We start from the raw sequence: 19,943 nt of genomic DNA, 5'->3' as shown, positions 1-19,943 counted from the left end.
CCAAAAGATGCCCCAACATATAACAAAGACACATGCTCCACTATGTTCATAGCAGCCTTATTTATAATAGCCAGAAGCTGGAAAGAACCCAGATGCCCTTCAACAGGGGAATGAATACAGAATGTGTGGTACATCTACACAATGGAATATTACTCAGCTATCAAAAACAATGACTTTATGAAATTCATAGGTAAATGGATGGAACTGGAAAATATCCTTAGTGAGGTGACCCAATCACAGAAAAACACACATGGTATGTACTCACTGATAAGTGGCTATTAGCCCAAATGCTTGAATTACCCTAGATGCACAGAACACATGAAACTCAAGAAGGATGACCAAAATGCAAATGCTTCACTCCTTCTTTAAAAGGGGAACAAGAATACCCTTGGCAGGGAATAGGGAGGCAATGTTTAGAACAGAGGCTGAAGGAATGCCCATTCAGAGCCTGCCCCACATGTGGCCCATACATATACAGCCACCAAACTAGATACGATGGATGAAGCAAAGAAGTGCAGGCTGACAAGAACTGGATGTAGATCTCTCCTGAGAGACACAGCCAGATTACAGCAAATACATAGACGAATGCCAGCAGCAAACCACTGAACTGAGAACGGGACCCCCATTGAAGGAATCAGAGAAAGGACTGGAAGAGCTTGAAGGGGCTTGAAACCCCATATGAACAACAATGCCAACCAACCAGAGCTTCCAGGGACTAAGCCATTACCCAAAGACTATCCATGGACTGACCCTGGGCTCCAACCAGGAATGAATAGGTAGCAATGAATAGCCTAGTAAGAGCACCAGTGGAAGGGGAAGCCCTTGGTCCTGCCAAGACTGAACACCTAGTGAACGTAATTGTTGGGGGGAGAGTGGTAATGGGGGGAGGATGAGGAGGGGTTAAGGGGATGTTGACCTGGAAAACAGGAAGGGGAATAACAATCGAAATGTAAATAAGAAATACTCAAGTTAATAAAGATTAAAAAAAAAAGAAGCAAATACAACCAATGGGAGTAGATGGAAGGAAATAATCAAACTCAGGGCTGAAATCAACCAAGTAGAAACAAAAAGGACTATACAAAGAATCAACAAAATCAGAAGATGATTCTTTGAGAAAATCAAAGAGATAGATAAACCCTTAGCCAGACTAACCAGAGGTCACAGAGAGTGTATCCAAATTAACAAAATCAGAAATGAAAAGGGAGACATAACAACAGACTATGAGGAAATTCAAAAAATCATCAGATCCTACTACAAAAGCATATATTCAACAAAACTGGAAAATCTGGATGAAGTGGACAATTTTCTAGACAAATACCAGGTACCAAAGTTAAATCAGAAACAGATATACCATCTAAACAACCTCATAACTCCTAAAGATATGTAAAGCAGTTATTAAATTCTCACAACCAAAAAGAGGCCAGGACCAGACGGATGTAGGGCAAAATTCTACCAGACCTTCACAGAAGACCTCATACCAATACTGTCCAAATATTCCACAAAATAGAAACAAAAGGAGCATGACCTAATTCCTTCTATGAAGCCACAATTACTCTTATACCTAAAGCACACAAAGACCCAACAAAGAAAGAGAACTTCAGACCAACTTCCCTTATGAATATCGACACAAAAATACTCAATAAAATTCTCACAAACTGAATCCAAGAACACATCAAAACAATCATCCATCATGATCAAGTAGGCTCCGTCCCAGGGATTCAGGGATGGTTCAGTATACGGAAATTCATCAACATAATCCACTATATAAACAAACTCAAAGAAAAAAAACACATGATCATTTCATTAGATGTTGACAAAGCATTTGACAAAATTCAACACTGCCTCATGATAAAAAGTCCTGGAAAGAATAGGAATTCAAGGTCCATATCTAAAGATAGTAAAAGCAATATACAGAAAACCAGTAAACATTAAACTTAATGGAGAGAAACTTGAAGCAATCCCACTAAAATCAGGGACTAGACAAGGCTGCCTACTCTCTTCCTACTTATTCAATATAGTACTCAAAGTCCTAAGCAAAGCAATCAGACAACAAATGAGGTCAAACGGATACAAATTGGAAAGGAGGAAGTCAAAACATCACTATTTGCAGATGATAAGATAGTGTACTTAAGTGACCCCAAAAGTTCCACCAGAGAACTACTTAACCTGATAAACAACTTCAGCAAAGTGGCTGGGTAAAAAATTAACTCAAACAAATCAGTAGCCTTCCTTTACTCAAAGGATAAACAGGCTCAGAAAGAATTAGGGAAACGACACCACTCACAATAGTCACAAAAAAAAAAAAAAAACATAAAATACCTCATTGTGACCCTAACCAAGCAAGGGAAAGATCTCTATGACAAAAACTATAAGTCTCTGAAGAAAGAAATTGAAGAAGATCTCGGAAGATGGAAAGATCTCCCATGCTCAGGGATTGGCAAGACTAATATAGTGAAAATGGAAATTTTACCAAAAGCAATCTACAAATTCAATGCAATCCCTATCAAAATTCCATCTCAATCTTCATAAAGTTAAAAAGAGCAATTTTCAAATTTACTTGGAATAACAAAAAACCCAGGGTAGTGAGAACTATACTCAACAATAAAAGAATTTCTGGGGGAATCACCATCCCTCACATAAAGCTGTATTACAGAGCAATAGTGGTAAAAAACTGTATGGTATTGGTACAGACACAGGCAGGTAGATCAGCAAAATAGAATTGAAGACCCAGAAATCAATCCAAACACCTATGGTCACTTGATTTTTGACAAAGGAGCTAAAACCATCCAACGGAAAAAAGATAGCATTTTCAGCAAATGGTGCTGGTTCAACTGGAGGTCAACATGTAGAAGAATGCAAATTGATCCATTCTTATCCCCCTGTACAAAGCTTAAGTCCAAGTGGATCAAGGACCTCCACATCAAACCAGATACACTCAAACTAATAGAAGAAAAAATGGGAAAAATTCTCGATCACATGAGCACCTGGGAAAATTTCCTGGACAAAGCACCAATGGCTTATGCTCTAAGATGACAAATTGACAAATGGGACCTCAGAACACTGCAAAGCTTCTGTAAGGCAAAAGACACTGTCATTAGGACAAAATGGCAACCAACAGATTGGGAAAAGATCTTTACCAATCCTACATCTGATAGAGGGCTAATATCCAAAATATAAAAAGAACTCATGAAGTTAGACTCCAGAGAGCCAAATAACCCTATTAAAAAATGGGGTACAGAGCTAAACAAAACATTCTCAGCTGAGGAATATCTAATGGCCGAAAAGCACCTAAAGAACATTCTTAGTCATCAGGGAAATGCAAATCAAAACAATCCTAAGATTCCACTTCACACCAGTCAGAATGGCTAAGATAAAAAACTCAAGGGGTTGGGGATTTAGCTCAGTGGTAGAGTACTTGCCTAGCAAGCACAAGGCCCTGGGTTCAGTCCCCAGCTCCGAAAAAAAAAAAAAAAAAAAAAAAAAAACTCAAGTGACAGCAGATGCTGGCAAGGATGTGGAGAAAAAGGAACACTCCTCCATTGCTGGTGGGATTGCAAATTGGTACAACCACTCTGAAAGTCAGTCTGGAGGGTCCTCAGAAAATTAGACATTCCACTACCTGAGGACCCAGCTATACCTCTCCTGGGCATATACCCAAAAGATCCTCCAACATACAACAGAGACACATGCTCCCCTATGTTCATAGCAGCCTTATTTATAATAGCCAGAAGCTGGAAAGAACCCAGATGTCCTTCAACAGAGGAATGGGTACAGAAATTGCAGTACATCTATACAATGGAGTACTACTCAGCTATCAAAAACAATGACTTTGTGAAATTCATAGGCAAATGGAATGAACTAGAAAATATTATCCTGAGTGAGATAACCCAATCACAGAAACACACACATGGTATGCACTCATTAATAAGTGGATATTAGCCCAAAAGCTCGAATTACTCAAGATGCAATACATAGACCACAGGAAGCTCAAGAAGAAGGATGACCAAAATGCAGATTCTCCCACACCTTCTTAAAAGGGGAACAAGAATGCCCTTAGGAGGGGATAGGGTGGCAAAGTTTAGAGCAGAGACTGAAGGAACAGCCATTCAGAGCCTGACCCACATGTGGCTCATATATATACAGCCACCAAAACTAGGTAAGATGGATGAAGCTAAAAAGTGCATACTGAAAAGGACCAGATATAGACCTCTCCTGAGAGAAACATCCACAGCATGTCAAATACAGAGGTCAATGCTAGCAACAAACCACTGAACCGAGAACAGGACCCCCTTTGGGGGAATTAGAGGAAGAATTGGAAAAGCTGAAGGGGCTTGCAACCCCATAAGAGCAAGAATGCCAACCAACCAGAGCTTCCAGGGACTAAACCACTACCCAAAGACTATACATGGACTGACCCAGGGCTCCAACTGCATATGTAGCAGAGAATAGCCTTGTTGGGGGACCAGTGGAAGGGGAAGCCCTTGGTCCTGCCAAGGTTGGACCCACAGTGCAAGGGAATGTCGGAGGGGTGGGAACGGTAAAGGGGATGGATCGGGCGGAACACCCATATGGGGGAGGGAGAGGGGATAGGGGCTTATGGACAGGAAACCATGAAAGGGAATAACATTTGAAATGTAAATAAAGAAATATTTCGGATAAAACTAACAAAATTTCAAAACAAAACAAGAAAGTGTGCTGAGAGAGTCAGACTCCAAGAAGTGACAGAAACACTTTACCCATGACACCTCAGCAATACAATGGTCTAAATTACCTGAAAAAGGATGGCAACAGTAGACACACTAATGCGGAAAGGAGAACCTCAGGTCCCTCACCCCTGGAAAAGAAGTATAAGCAACCAAGGAATGTAGTGAGAGGGAGAATCATTCTTCCCAGGGAAAAGCTCCAATTCGCTATCCCATAACAAATGATCAGCCCTGAAATTATATACACACAAGTAACATTAAATGGACTAAGCAAGTCACATTCATGTCTGGGAAGGGGGTGCTATCTATGTGTCTGTGTGTGGGTGTGTGGGTATGTATATATGTGTATGTTAGTATCTGGGGGTATATGTGTGTATATGTATATATGTGTATGAGGGTATGTATATGTATGTCGATGTGGGTATGTATATATATATGTGTGGGTGCTTATACATGTATATATGTGTGGGGATATGTGTGTATGTGTGTAAATAGGGAGTATTATATATGTGGGGTGGTGTAAATGTGCATGTGTGTGTGTGTGTGTTGTATTGGTATTTTGAGGGAATGTCTGTGTATATGTTTATATAGAGAGAGGATCTGTGTGTCTGTTGTGTTAGTATGTTGGGGGGTTCTGTATATGTATGTGTGTATATATGAGTTTGTGTGTGTGTGTGTAGTAATAACACAAGATCAATTAAAGAAAAAGACCAGATATGTAAATTTATTGAGAATGAACAATTTACTGTAGGTGTAAGGACAGAACATAAAACATTGACTGGATTTATCTGTATAAAACATCTAACTAATGAGACACTAGGCAGATTTGGCTCTTGACAAAACCGTGCTAACTTAAGACATAAGAATTAGTGTTTTAAACTCTTAATGAATCTATGGAGCTAGTGACAGACCATGAATGTTTATTAGATAACCAGGCTTAGTTGAAACACATGTAAAACATCTCTGTTGTAACTTCTTATTCAATTTATGGCTTGAATTTATGTTTGAACTTGTGAACTTTTGAAAAAAAGATGCTTATAATACCATGTAATCATGTATTCTGCAAAAGCACAGGAACTAGGGACAATGACAATAAGACAGCAGAGGGAACAGAGAGAGCAGACAGAGCAGGCTGGCTTCTTGTTACCACGAGACAGGTGTTTTCTCAACAGCAGGCTTCTTACTGACAAGGACAGAGCCTTTTTATACTCAATAAAAAGGTAGAAGTTTTTTCTTTCTCTAAGCAATAAAGGTTGGGACTTACTTTTCATTATTATTTATTCTTTCTGCACTGGCACTTGCCCAGTGAAACCTGCTCCTGGGGGCTTTTGCTCCATCCAGCAAACACGTGTGTGTGTGTGTGTGTGTGTGTGTGTGTGTGTGTGTGTGTGTGTGTGTGTGTGTAGTAGGCGTATGTATGTAAGTATGCATGAATACTTGTGGAGTGGATGAGACAGGTTGTTGGGCCAGACAATATGTGTGAATGTATCTTTGTGTGTGTGTATAATTTCACGTGTTTTGTGCATATTGCCTGTGTGAATGTTTTTCTTTCTGCAAACATGACTCTCTTTTCCTGGTTCACTAAATATTAGTTGCCCCAAGCCTGCCCAGTGAGAGGTCAGGCTTCCAGGCGAGCTAAGAAACTTTAGCAATAAATCCTCTAATGAATCCCCCACTACTATACAGCATATGTTTATTGACAATTATAAAGTATGTAAGAATTAAGTTTTCCAGTGCTTAATCAAACACAGAGATTTATAAAGTAAGTAAGCAGAGAGATAAAGAGTTCAATTTCCCCCGTACTCAATGAAGCACATAATAGTAAGAACGAGTTACGTTTCCTACAAGGCCAGAGAGTCTTTGGGCCAGCATTCAATGCTGCATCCCACTTCAGCCCATTCCAGCCAGGCAGGCTCTCAGCACTAACCAACAACAGATGGAGATCCCCATCAATAAAGACAAAACAAACCTCTTCTCTGTATAAACTGATTGGCTTGGATATTTTTTGTAGTCAAAGCTGGATTACACAGACCCAAAGCCAGCTCAGATCCAATAACCAGGTTTGATTATGGCATTCCAGAATTACAAAACAAAGAAAGACATCCTAATGTCTCTATTACTGTCTCCAAAACAAAGAACAAGAAAAGAGAATTTATGTTAGGACTGCAGAATATTGTTGGGCATGGACTTATACTACAGGAGAGGCCTCACAGCATCCAGTGACAATGCACACATAGGTCTCTAAAGCCCACCCTTGCAGGAACTGAACACCAGAGAGATTACATACTTTGCCTAGGGTTGTGCAGTAATTTCAGAGCATGGAGGAACTGTCCTGGAGCAGGAACCAGGGGATGTACATCCCATTGCTTCTGCCTTTAACTTGGTCCCACAAAGAGTGAGGGTCATCTGCTGGGACACGAGAGCGTCCCCCAAAAACACACCTTGTTCAGGCCATTCATTTGTTCTCTTTATCTGACTCACCGTTAAGTCTTTGTCCCAGGATGGCAAGTGTGGTCATCCCCCATCTGTGCGTTCCACTGAAGCCTGTGAAGTGGAGGAAACGACGTAAACTGTTGAAAAGTTGGATGTGCTCAGACTGAAGCTTTGCCTCCTATAAACCAGACAAAGCTGCATGGGAACTCCCACTGAGGAAGCCTTGTCATTTTGTACAATTTTCACAGAACACTCCTGATTTCTTTGCACTTTGTCTTGTTAGGGCTTTTGGTTTTAAGGGGTGCAGTGTCCACACAGGCTAGAAGGATCCCCTGGAACTGGAGTTACAGGTGGCTGTGAGACATCACATAGGTGCCGGGACCAGAACCCATGTCCTCTTAAAGGGCAGCCAGTGCCTTAAGTGCAGAAGCATCTCTCTGAGCCTACATTTTGTTGGTGTTGCTACTGGTGGTGGTTTGTATACTTGGGAGTTTCTGACTTGTATGCTCCGTACTGTGCTCATGCACCCACCATGGTCTGCCTTTATCTCCCTTCCCACTCCTGTTGACTCCTCTCTTCCCCAACTAACCCTGTCTGTCCCTAGTCTCATGTCTCTTTTTTGTGTGGAGGTCTTGTTTTGTTTTTAACTTTTATGCTTCTCCTCAAAAGTTTGTCATTTCTTTGTGTGAGGATATTGAAAATACTTTCCTGGGCGGATCCCGGACCGCAGCAGCTCTCTGCTCCCGGGCCCCGTGGGAGGGAGACCTCACCGCCTGATCAGGTGGGCACTCCTGGGGCTGCGGGGCGGAGGAGACCACCGGCACTGCCCACCCCTGCCCACGTCCCTGGCCCAAGAGGCAACTGTGTGGGGCCTCTGGGTTCCCGTGGGGGAGGGCCCAGGAGCGGCGGGACCCCTGCGCCTGGGACACTGCCGGAGCCTGGGGGAAGCAGACCGGATGGGCAGTTCTCTGCACCCAAATCCCGTGGGAGGGAGAGCTGAACCTTCAGAGAGGCGGACACGCCTGGGAGACCAGGGGAGACTGCGCTCTGTGCACATCCAGGCGCCAGGGGAAAACACCAAGCGCCGTCTGGAGCCCTGGTGCACGGAGGCTCCTGGAGGGAGCGGCGCAGATCTTCCCGGTTGCTGCCACAGCGGAGGGGACTTAGGCAGTGCCCCACGAGCAAGCTTGAGCCTTGGAACTGCAGGTAGGTCCGGCTTTTCCCCTGCAGGAAACCTGCCTGGTGAACTCAGGACGCACAGAGGCAGAGTTCCTCTAGGGCCGGGCACTTCCTGTGTTTACCGGAGGTCCCACGCTGGCGGGTCCCGGACCGCAGCAGCTCTCTGCTCCCAAACCCCGTGGGAGAGAGACCTCACCGCCTGATCAGGTGGGCACTCCTGAGGCTGCAGAGCGGAGGAGACCACCGGCGCTGCCCACCCCTGCCCACATCCCTGGCCCGGGAGGCAACTGTGTGGGGCCTCTGGGTTCCCATAGGGGAGGGCCCGGGACGGCAGGACCCCTGCGTCTGGGACACTGCCGGAACCTGAAGGAAACAGACCGGATAAACAGTTCTCTGCACCCAAATCCCGTGGGAGGGAGAGCTGAACCTTCAGACGGGCGGACGCGCCTGGGAGGCCGGGGGAGACTGCACTCTGTGCACATCCAGGCGCCAGAGGAAAACACCAAACGTCATCTGAAACCCTGGTGCACGGAGGCTTCCGGAAGGAGCGGCACGGATTTTCCCGGTTGCTGCCACAGCGGAGAGGACTTAGGCAGTGCCCCACGAGCAAGCTTGAGCCTTGGAACCAGAGGTAGGACCAACTTTTCCCCTGCAAGAAGCCTGCCTGGTGAACTCAAGACACAGGCCCACAGGAACAGCTGAAGACCTGTAGAGAGGAAAGACTACACGCCCGAAAGCAGAGCACTCTGTCCCCATAACTGACTGGAGGAAGACAGGAAAACAGGTCTGCAGAACTCCTGACACACAGGTTGTGGGACGGTCTAGCCACTGTCAGAAATAGCAGAGCAAAGTAACACTGGAGATGGTCTGATGGCGAGAGGCAAGCTCAGGAACCCAGGCGGCAGAGGCCAAGACTACATGGCATCATCGGAGCCCAATTCTCCCACCAAAGCAAACACGGAATATCCGAACACACCAGAAAAGCAAGACCTAGTTTCAAAATCATATTTGATCATGATGCTGGAGGACTTCAAGAAAGACAGAAAGAACTCCCTTAGAGAACAAGTAGAAGCCTACAGAGAGGAATCGCAAAAATCCCTGAAAGAATTCCAGGAAAACACAATCAAACAGTTGAAGGAATTAAGGATGGAAATAGAAGCAATCAAGAAAGAACACATGGAAACAACCCTGGACATAGAAAATCAAAAGAAAAGACAAGGAGCTGTAGATGCAAGCTTCACCAACAGAATTCAAGAGATGGAAGAGAGAATCTCAGGAGCAGAAGATTCCATAGAAATCATTGACTCAACTGTCAAAGATAATGTAAAGCAGAAAAAGCTACTGGTCCAAAACATACAGGAAATCCAGGACTCAATGAGAAGATCAAACCTAAGGATAATAGGTATAGAAGAGAGTGAAGACTCCCAGCACAAAGGACCAGTAAATATCTTCAACAAAATCATAGAAGAAAACTTCCCTAACCTAAAAAAAGAGATACCCATAGGCATACAAGAAGCCTACAGAACTCCAAATAGATGGGACCAGAAAAGAAACACCTCACGTCACATAATTGTCAAAACACCAAACGCACAAAATAAAGAAAGAATATTAAAAGCAGTAAGGGAAAAAGGTCAAGTAACATATAAAGGCAGACCTATCAGAATCACACCAGACTTTTCGCCAGAAACTATGAAGGCCAGAAGATCCTGGACAGATGTCATACAGACCCTAAGGGAACACAAATGCCAGCCCAGGTTACTGTATCCTGCAAAACTCTCAATTAACATAGATGGAGAAACCAAGATATTCCATGACAAAACCAAATTTATACAATATCTTTCTACAAGTCCAGCACTACAAAGGATAATAAAGGGTAAAGCCCAACATAAGGAGGCAAGCTATACCCTAGAAGCAAGAAACTAATCATCTTGGCAACAAAACAAAGAGAATGAAAGCACACAAACATAACCTCACATCCAAATATGAATATAACGGGAAGCAATAATCACTATTCCTTAATATCTCTCAATATCAATGGCCTCAACTCCCCAATAAAAAGACATAGATTAACAAACTGGATACGCAACGAGGACCCTGCATTCTGCTGCCTACAGGAAACACACCTCAAAGACAAAGAGAGACATTACCTCAGACTGAAAGGCTGGAAAACAATTTTCCAAGCAAATGGTCAGAAGAAGCAAGCTGGAGTAGCCATTCTAATATCAAATAAAATCAATTTTCAACTAAAAGTCATCAAAAAAGATAAGGAAGGACACTTCATATTCATCAAAGGAAAAATCCACCAAGATGAACTCTCAATCCTAAATATCTATGCCCCAAATAAAAGGGCACCTACATATGTAAAAGAAACCTTACTAAAGCTCAAAACACACATTGCACCTCACACAATAATAGTGGGAGATTTCAACACCCCACTCTCATCAATGGACAGATCATGGAAACAGAAATTAAACAGAGATGTAGACAGACTAAGAGAAGTCATGAGCCAAATGGACTTAACGGATATTTATAGAACATTCTATCCTAAAGCAAAAGGATATACCTTCTTCTCAGCTCCTCATGGTACTTTCTCCAAAATTGACCATATAATTGGTCAAAAAACGGGCCTCAACAGGTACAGAAAGATAGAAATAATCCCATGCGTGCTATCGGACCACCACGGCCTAAAACTGGTCTTCAATAACAATAAGGGAAGAATGCCCACATATACGTGGAAATTGAACAATACTCTACTCAATGATAACCTGGTCAAGGAAGAAATAAAGAAAGAAATTAAAAACTTTTTAGAATTTAATGAAAATGAAGGTACAACATACCCAAACTTATGGGACACAATGAAAGCTGTGCTAAGAGGAAAACTCATAGCGCTGAGTGCCTGCAGAAAGAAACAGGAAAGAGCATATGTCAGCAGCTTGACAGCACACCTAAAAGCTCTAGAACAAAAAGAAGCAAATACACCCAGGAGGAGTAGAAGGCAAGAAATAATCAAACTCAGAGCTGAAATCAACCAAGTAGAAACAAAAAGGACCATAGAAAGAATCAACAGAACCAAAAGTTGGTTCTTTGAGAAAATCAACAAGATAGATAAACCCTTAGCCAGACTAACGAGAGGACACAGAGAGTGCGTCCAAATTAACAAAATCAGAAATGAAAAGGGAGACATAACTACAGATTCAGAGGAAATTCAAAAAATCATCAGATCTTACTATAAAAACCTATATTCAACAAAACTTGAAAATCTTCAGGAAATGGACAATTTCCTAGACAGATACCAGGTATCGAAGTTAAATCAGGAACAGATAAACCAGTTAAACAACCCCATAACTCCTAAGGAAATAGAAGCAGTCATTAAAGGTCTCCCAACCAAAAAGAGCCCAGGTCCAGACGGGTTTAGTGCAGAATTCTATCAAACCTTCATAGAAGACCTTATACCAATATTATTCAAACTATTCCACAAAATTGAAACAGATGGAGCCCTACCGAATTCCTTCTATGAAGCCACAATTACTCTTATACCTAAACCACACAAAGACCCAACAAAGAAAGAGAACTTCAGACCAATTTCCCTTATGAATATCGACGCAAAAATACTCAATAAAATTCTGGCAAACCGAATTCAAGAGCACATCAAAACAATCATCCACCATGATCAAGTAGGCTTCATCCCAGGCATGCAGGGATGGTTTAATATAAGGAAAACCATCAACGTGATCCATCATATAAACAAACTGAAAGAACAGAACCACATGATCATTTCATTAGATGCTGAGAAAGCATTTGACAAAATTCAACACCCCTTCATGATAAAAGTCCTGGAAAGAATAGGTATTCAAGGCCCATACCTAAACATAGTAAAAGCCATATACAGCAAACCAGTTGCTAACATTAAACTAAATGGAGAGAAACTTGAAGCAATCCCACTAAAATCAGGGACTAGACAAGGCTGCCCACTCTCTCCCTACTTATTCAATATAGTTCTTGAAGTTCTAGCCAGAGCAATCAGACAACAAAAGGAGATCAAGGGGATACAGATCGGAAAAGAAGAGGTCAAAATATCACTATTTGCAGACGACATGATAGTATATTTAAGTGATCCCAAAAGTTCCACCAGAGAACTACTAAAGCTGATAAACACCTTCAGCAAAGTGGCTGGGTATAAAATTAACTCAAATAAATCAGTTGCCTTCCTCTATACAAAAGAGAAACAAGCCGAGAAAGAAATTAGGGAAACGACACCCTTCATAATAGACCCAAATAATATAAAGTACCTCGGTGTGACTTTAACCAAGCAAGTAAAAGATCTGTACAATAAGAACTTCAAGACACTGAGGAAAGAAATTGAAGAAGACCTCAGAAGATGGAAAGATCTCCCATGCTCATGGATTGGCAGGATTAATATAGTAAAAATGGCCATTTTACCAAAAGCAATCTACAGATTCAATGCAATCCCCATCAAAATACCAATCCAATTCTTCAAAGAGTTAGACAGAACAATTTGCAAATTCATCTGGAATAACAAAAAACCCAGGATAGCTAAAACTATCCTCAACAATAAGAGGACTTCAGGGGGAATCACTATCCCTGAACTCAAGCAGTATTACAGAGCAATAGTGATAAAAACTGCATGGTATTGGTACAGAGACAGACAGATAGACCAATGGAATAGAATTGAAGACCCAGAAATGAACCCACACACCTATGGGCACTTGATTTTTGACAAAGGAGCCAAAACCATCCAATGGAAAAAAGATAGCATTTTCAGCAAATGGTGTTGGTTCAACTGGAGGGCAACATGTAGAAGAATGCAGATCGATCCATGCTTATCACCCTGTACAAAGCTTAAGTCCAAGTGGATCAAGGACCTCCACATCAAACCAGACACACTCAAACTAATAGAAGAAAAACTAGGGAAGCATCTGGAACACATGGGCACTGGAAAAAATTTCCTGAACAAAACACCAATGGCTTATGCTCTAAGATCAAGAATCGACAAATGGGATCTCATAAAACTGCAAAGCTTCTGTAAGGCAAAGGACACTGTGGTTAGGACAAAACGACAACCAACAGATTGGGAAAAGATCTTTACCAATCCTATAACAGATAGAGGCCTTATATCCAAAATATACAAAGAACTCAAGAAGTTAGACCGCAGGGAAACAAATAACCCTATTAAAAAATGGGGTTCAGAGCTGAACAAAGAATTCACAGCTGAGGAATGCCGAATGGCTGAGAAACACCTAAAGAAATGTTCAACATCTTTAGTCATAAGGGAAATGCAAATCAAAACAACCCTGAGATTTCACCTCACACCAGTGAGAATGGCTAAGATCAAAAACTCAGGTGACAGCAGATGCTGGCGAGGATGTGGAGAAAGAGGAACACTCCTCCATTGTTGGTGGGATTGCAGACTGGTAAAACCATTCTGGAAATCAGTCTGGAGGTTCCTCAGAAAATTGGACATTGAACTGCCTGAGGATCCAGCCATACCTCTCTTGGGCATATACCCAAAAGATGCCTCAACATATAAAAGAGACACGTGCTCCACTATGTTCATCGCAGCCTTATTTATAATAGCCAGAAACTGGAAAGAACCCAGATCCCCTTCAACAGAGGAATGGATACAGAAAATGTGGTACATCTACACAATGGAATATTACTCAGCTATCAAAAACAACGAGTTTATGAAATTCGTAGGCTAATGGTTGGAACTGGAAAATATCATCCTGAGTGAGCTAACCCACTCACAGAAAGACATACATGGTATGCACTCATTGATAAGTGGCTATTAGCCCAAATGCTTGAATTACCCTAGATCCCTAGAACAAAGGAAACTCAAGACGGATGATCAAAATGTGAATGCTTCACTCCTTCTTTAAATGAGGAAAAAGAATACCCTTGGCAGGGAAGGGAGAGGCAAAGATTAAAACAGAGACTGAAGGAACACCCATTCAGAGCCTGCCCCACAGGTGGCCCATACATATACAGCCACCCAATTAGACAAGATGGATGAAGCAAAGAAGTGCAGACCGACAGGAGCCGGATGTAGATCGCTCCTGAGAGACACAGCCAGAATACAGCAAATACAGAGGCGAATGCCAGCAGCAAACCACTGAACTGAGAATAGGTCCCCCGTTGAAGGAATCAGAGAAAGAACTGGAAGAGCTTGAAGGTGCTCGAGACCCCAAAAGTACAACAATGTCAAGCAACCAGAGCTTCCAGGGACTAAGCCACTACCTAAAGACTATACATGGACTGACCCTGGACTCTGTCCCCATAGGTAGCAATGAATATCCTAGTAAGAGCACCAGTGGAAGGGGAAGCCCTGGGTCCTGCTAAGACTGAACCCCCAGTGAACTAGACTATGCGGGGAGGGTGGCAATGGGGGGAGGTTTGGGAGGGGAACACCCACAAGGAAGGGGAGGGGGGAGGGTGATGTCTGTCCGGAAACCGGGAAAGGGAATAACACTTGAAATGTATATAAGAAATACTCAAGATAATAAAAAAAAAAATAAAAAATAAAAAAAAATAAAAAAAAAAGAAAATACTTTCCTACAGCACTTTCTTTAACATTGTAAGAATTTCACACAAGCTAAGAACCTGGAGACAGAAGCTGATGCAGAGGCCATGGAAGGGACTGCTTACTGACTTGCCCTCATGGCTTGCTCAGCCTACTTCCCTATAGAACCCAGGACACCGCCCACAATGGGCTGGGCTCTCCCCCATCAATCACTAATTGAAAAAAATGCATTACAGCAGGATCTCGTGGACTCATTTCCTCAGTTGAGGCTCCTTCCTCTCTGATGATTTTTAGTTGCTGTCAGGTTTACACACAAAACCAGCCGGTACAGATGTAATTGCAGGCAAGCTAATAAGGCATTGTATTGATTCATTATTGATGCGGGAGGGCCAAGCCCATGATGGGTGATGCCATCCTTAGACTTGTGGTCCTGTGTTCTATAAGAAGCAGGCTGAGCAAGTCAGTAAGCAGCACCCCTCAGTGGCCTCTGCATCAGCTCTAGCCTCCAGGTTCCCACACTTTCATTTCCTGTCCTGGCTTCCTTCACTAATGAACTATGATGTGAAGTGTAAACCAAGTAAGCACTTTCTTACCCAACTTGCTTTTTGGCCATGGTATTTCATCACAGCAATGGTAACACAAAGACAATAAATAATCTTAATACCCATCCTGCTCTCCCATGAAGTTTAAACCCCACAGGTATTAAGTTCGATCCCATGAGAAATAAAGTAGATGGCGAGACTATTGCCCCATCTTCTGCAATAGTTCCTGAGCCAGAGTGAAGAGTTGAAGAGGACTAGGCAAAGCTATGCCTTCCAAGCATGATTGTACTTAAAGATTCATGTCAGTTGTGGCTGCCTACACAAAACCTGCAAAGTCAAGCCAGTGAACATTCCAGTCTGGTCCTATCCTCAGCTAACAATCTACTGAGAATCAATGGCTGTTGAGAGGAGAATCCTGAGAGTCAGTGGCTACAGAGAGGAGAATCCTCTTGCTTCAGGGATGTGCCCCAGAAGGTTTGCCTAGGGCAACCTGCTCTCCAGTTGGATGGCCCTATGCTCACGTGCATCTAGGAAGTGCTTATTCATTTCAGTGGATTTTTTTTCCTTTTTTTCTTTATTAACTTGGGTATTTCTTATTTACATTTCAAATGTTATTCCCTTTCCCGGTTTCCGGGCCAACATCCCCCTAATCCCTCCCCCTCCCCTTCTTTATGCGTGTTCCCCTCCCCATCCTCCCCCCATTACCACCCTCCCCCCAACAATCACGTTCACTGGGGGTTCAGTCTTAGCAGGACCCAGGACTTCCCCTTTCAGTGGATTTTTTTAGGTAGGACATTATGTTAGAGGTGGTCACCATGAAGACGGGTCTGAGAAGAGTTGTGGAGTAGTGTGAGGATGCACGTGATCAAAATTACTGTGTTTATGTATGAAATCTTCAAAGAATAAATTGAAATATATTTAAATAAACAAATGCAATATTTTAAGTAGATTCTTGAGAAGATATTAAAAGTATTGCTTTGTGTGTGTAAGCTCATGTGTGTACATGGGCTGGAGAGATGGCTCAGGGTTTATGAGCACTGACTTCTCTTCCAGACATCCTGAGTTCAAATCCCAGCAACCACATGGTGGCTCACAACCATCTGTAATGAGATCCGAAGCCCTCTTCTGGTGTGTCTGAGGACAGCTACAGTGTACTACATATAATAAATGAATAAATCTTTAAAGACACATATACATTAAGGCTCCCTGTTTGCTATGGTTTGGATGTGAAATGTACCCCCCACCGTCATGTATTTAACCTACTGTTCTCTGGGGAAGTTTAAAGATGAGGCCCTGGAAGGAACCTGAAAAATCTGTATCCCGTCTAATTTCTTAGCTCTCTGCTTCACAGTCAACAATCAAAAAGCAGTGCCAGCCCCACAATCCAACCATGATTCTTCCAAGGCTTCTACAACATTGCAGACCATACGGTCTCAAGTTGTGGAGCAAAATAGATCCATCTTCCATTATGTTTCTTCACAGCTTGTGTAGCCACCACCACCACCATCACCATCTTTAATCACATGTGTAATACCACCTGTGTAACCACCACCATCATCACCTGTGTAGTCACCACCACCAACACCACCTGTGAAGCCACCACCATCATCACCACCTATGTAATGACCACGAGAAGCACTACCTGTGTACTTACTGTAATCTTCTTCATGATTCTTCACTATCATCAATGTTATGAGAATAATCATAGACTTTTATGAGATAGGTTCTCATGTAGCCTGGGCTGGTCTCAAACTCCGTATGTAGCTGAAGATTACCTTCAACCTTTCATTCTCCTGCCTCTATCTCCCAAGTGCTGAAAACATATGTGTGTACCAACACACCTGTCATATGCAGTGTTGGGAAGGAAATTCACAAATTTATGAATGTTATACCACCTAATATGGGTGTCTCCTGAGAGGCTCTATCAGAGCCTTATCAGTACAGATGAAGATGCTTGCAGCTAACCATCGGCCTGAACATGGGGACCCCAATTGAGGAGTTAGAAAAAGGGCTAAAGAAGCTGAAGGCATTTGCAACCCCATAGGAGGAGCAACAATATCAACCAACCAAACACCCCAGAGCTCCCAGGGACTAAACCACCAACCAAAGAATGCACATGGAGAGACCCATGGCTCCACCTGTGTATGTAGCAGAGGATGGCATCAATAGAAGGAAAAGTCCTTGGTCCTATGAAGGCTTGATTCCTCAGTGTAGGGAATGCCAGGGCGGTAAGGTGAGAGCGGGTGGGTGGAAGGGGGAGCATCCTCATAGAAACAGGTTATGGGGTGAGAGAGGAGGGAACCAGGAAAAGGGATAACATTTGAAATGTAAATACACAAAATATCTGAGAAAAAATGAAAAAAGAAAGAAAGCATCCTGCCAAATGACATACATCTGTTGGTAGGTAGCTAGATATATGATAGATATAGAGCGATGAAAGGTATAGTGATAAATGATATAAGTATGATATGTATATAAGTAGATAATTGACGGATAATGGACATACAGAATTGATAGATGATGAATGGATAGATAGGAAAAGATAGATAATAGATAAATAGATAATATACACACATACACTCATACCTATATGCATACTTACATACATTCATACATGAATACACATGTATGCATACATACATAAACAGAAAATAAATATGGAGAGATTTTAAAAAGATATTAGACTATACAGACACCCATCCAGACAGTGGGTAGGACCCTGGCCATACAAGCATGAGAAGCTGATTTCAGACCTTCAGAAAGCACCTAAGTTTATCCATGGTGCATGCCTATAATGCCAGCGTTCCTACAGCAAGATTCAAGGCAGAGACCACATAATCCCCAGAAGTTAGAGAGTCAGGTAATCTAATGTGCAGAGGAAACTCTTTCACAGCAAGATAAGAGGTATGGACCAACACCTAAAGATGTTCTCTGACCTCTGACCACATGCACACAAACACTTTAAATGTTTGTGTATTTTTTAATTATGTCTTCATAGATAACAATTTATGCCCTGAGAAAACTTATTGCAATACTCCATGACTCAGTTTCTCCTCATCACTAAAACAGGAATTCTGTATCTCCCATCTTTAAATTTAAATCAATGAAAAAAATCTTGCGAACATGCAAGAAAACCAGGGAAGTGGAAGATCGTGAAACGAAACACACTGGTGCCCAAAACAAAAGCAACAGGAGCCAGGAAAGGAAGGTGCAGTCCCCAGTCTATTTCCAGAATGGGACTGTCTTCTCTGATGCCCCGCAGCATAAACCAGCCATGGCTAAGAGTTTGAACAAAGCCAAAGCTGGAATGATTTTACACCATGGCTCTACCCCTCGTTAGCAAAGACTTGCTCACAGTCTTTCTTTTTGACTGTGTGTGCACTGCATGTGTGTTGTGTGTGCACTGCATTTTGTGCAGTGTGTAGTTCAGGTAAGCATGCACATGTGTATATAGGCATGCAGGGACCAGAGAAGAACCTCAGACACCTTTCTTCAAGTGCCATCTACCTTAATTGTTTAGAGACAGGTTTTCTCACTAGGGTCCACCAAGTGGGCTAGGTTAGCTGGTCATCAAGAACAAGGGATCTTCCTTCTCTACTTTCCAGAGCCAGAGGCAGAAGCATCATGCTTGACTTTTTAACATGAATTCTGGGATCAAACACAGTCTTTGTTCTTGCAGAACAGGCACTTTACACACTAAACTGTTGCCTAAGCCCAGCAAGTTACCTCCTTCACTCCCATGTTCTGCTTTGTGACATGTGGCTGATAATGCCTTCATGAAGATTAAATGCTATGCAATGGTAAGGGGTTGGTTTCCATTGCTCTGAGGGCTTTCTTACCCTTTGTACCATCACAGGAGACCTAGATGCACCCAGGAGCCCCATAAGTTTACTCCATGCTAAATTCCAACTAGAACTGAGATGGCTCACAAACACAAACATACCAAATGAACAGCTACAGGAAGATCTACCCTGGTGAATGGACTTCCCTGAGTCAAGGAATTTTGTCAAAGGTCTCCCAAGGTAAGGTTTACAGACCCAATACATTAGCCTTTGATCTGGATCCCTCTGAGGCTGGCCCTTCTCCCTGCAGTCTATTTCCATCCCACATCACAGCCATCCCTCCTTTGCCCCATTCAACCTCATACTCACCCCAGAAGAGGAGCAGCCAAAAGCCCCACATTATACTGTGGCAACTATTCAGTGAAGAGAGCCTTCCCTTTAAAAGCTTGCTTTTGGGGAAGGAAAGGGGTGGGGCCAAGGTTGCTCAACAAAGCCAAACAAAGCCCCAGCAGCTTTCTGCTGAGTTGTTACCATCAGAGGTGGACAGCCTGGCAATCCCCTAATTTCTCCCCGAAATCTGGCTGGTGTACACATTTTTCCCTCTCCCCCTTCCCCTCTTCCTTCCTCTCTTTCCATTTCCTTATCTTACCATCTACTTCATCTTTCTCAATCTCCCTCACCCCCTCCCATTTCCCATTTCCTCTCCATCATTTTTTTTCCAACACCACCCTCCCCCACACACCTCTCATTCCCTTCTTCCATTTCA

General features: G+C 42.7%; 1 protein-coding gene across 4 annotated transcripts in view; it reads right to left on the bottom strand.

The window, feature by feature from the left end:
* The window catches only part of Adgre1 (adhesion G protein-coupled receptor E1), a 155,562-nt gene extending 135,923 nt beyond the window's left edge, over window positions 1-19,639 (bottom strand). For 2 of the 4 annotated variants that reach the window (XM_006244280.5, XM_039083468.2), the window contains exons 1-2: window positions 19,547-19,639; window positions 7,185-7,247 (exon numbers count right to left, since the gene is read on the bottom strand). In XM_006244280.5, the coding sequence (XP_006244342.1) occupies window positions 7,185-7,247; window positions 19,547-19,577 (94 nt within the window). In that variant the 5' untranslated portion in view covers window positions 19,578-19,639. The remainder of the gene's footprint in view (window positions 1-7,184; window positions 7,248-19,546) is intronic. The other 2 variants (NM_001007557.2, XM_039083467.2) reach the window with 2 other exon arrangements.
* Window positions 19,640-19,943: the final 304 nt, after the last annotated feature.

This window comes from Rattus norvegicus, chromosome 9, assembly GCF_036323735.1.
Source record: "Rattus norvegicus strain BN/NHsdMcwi chromosome 9, GRCr8, whole genome shotgun sequence".
NCBI lineage: Eukaryota > Metazoa > Chordata > Mammalia > Rodentia > Muridae > Rattus > Rattus norvegicus.
The sequence above is the reverse complement of the archived record's forward strand: the minus strand, read 5'-3'. Positions and strand labels throughout refer to the sequence as shown.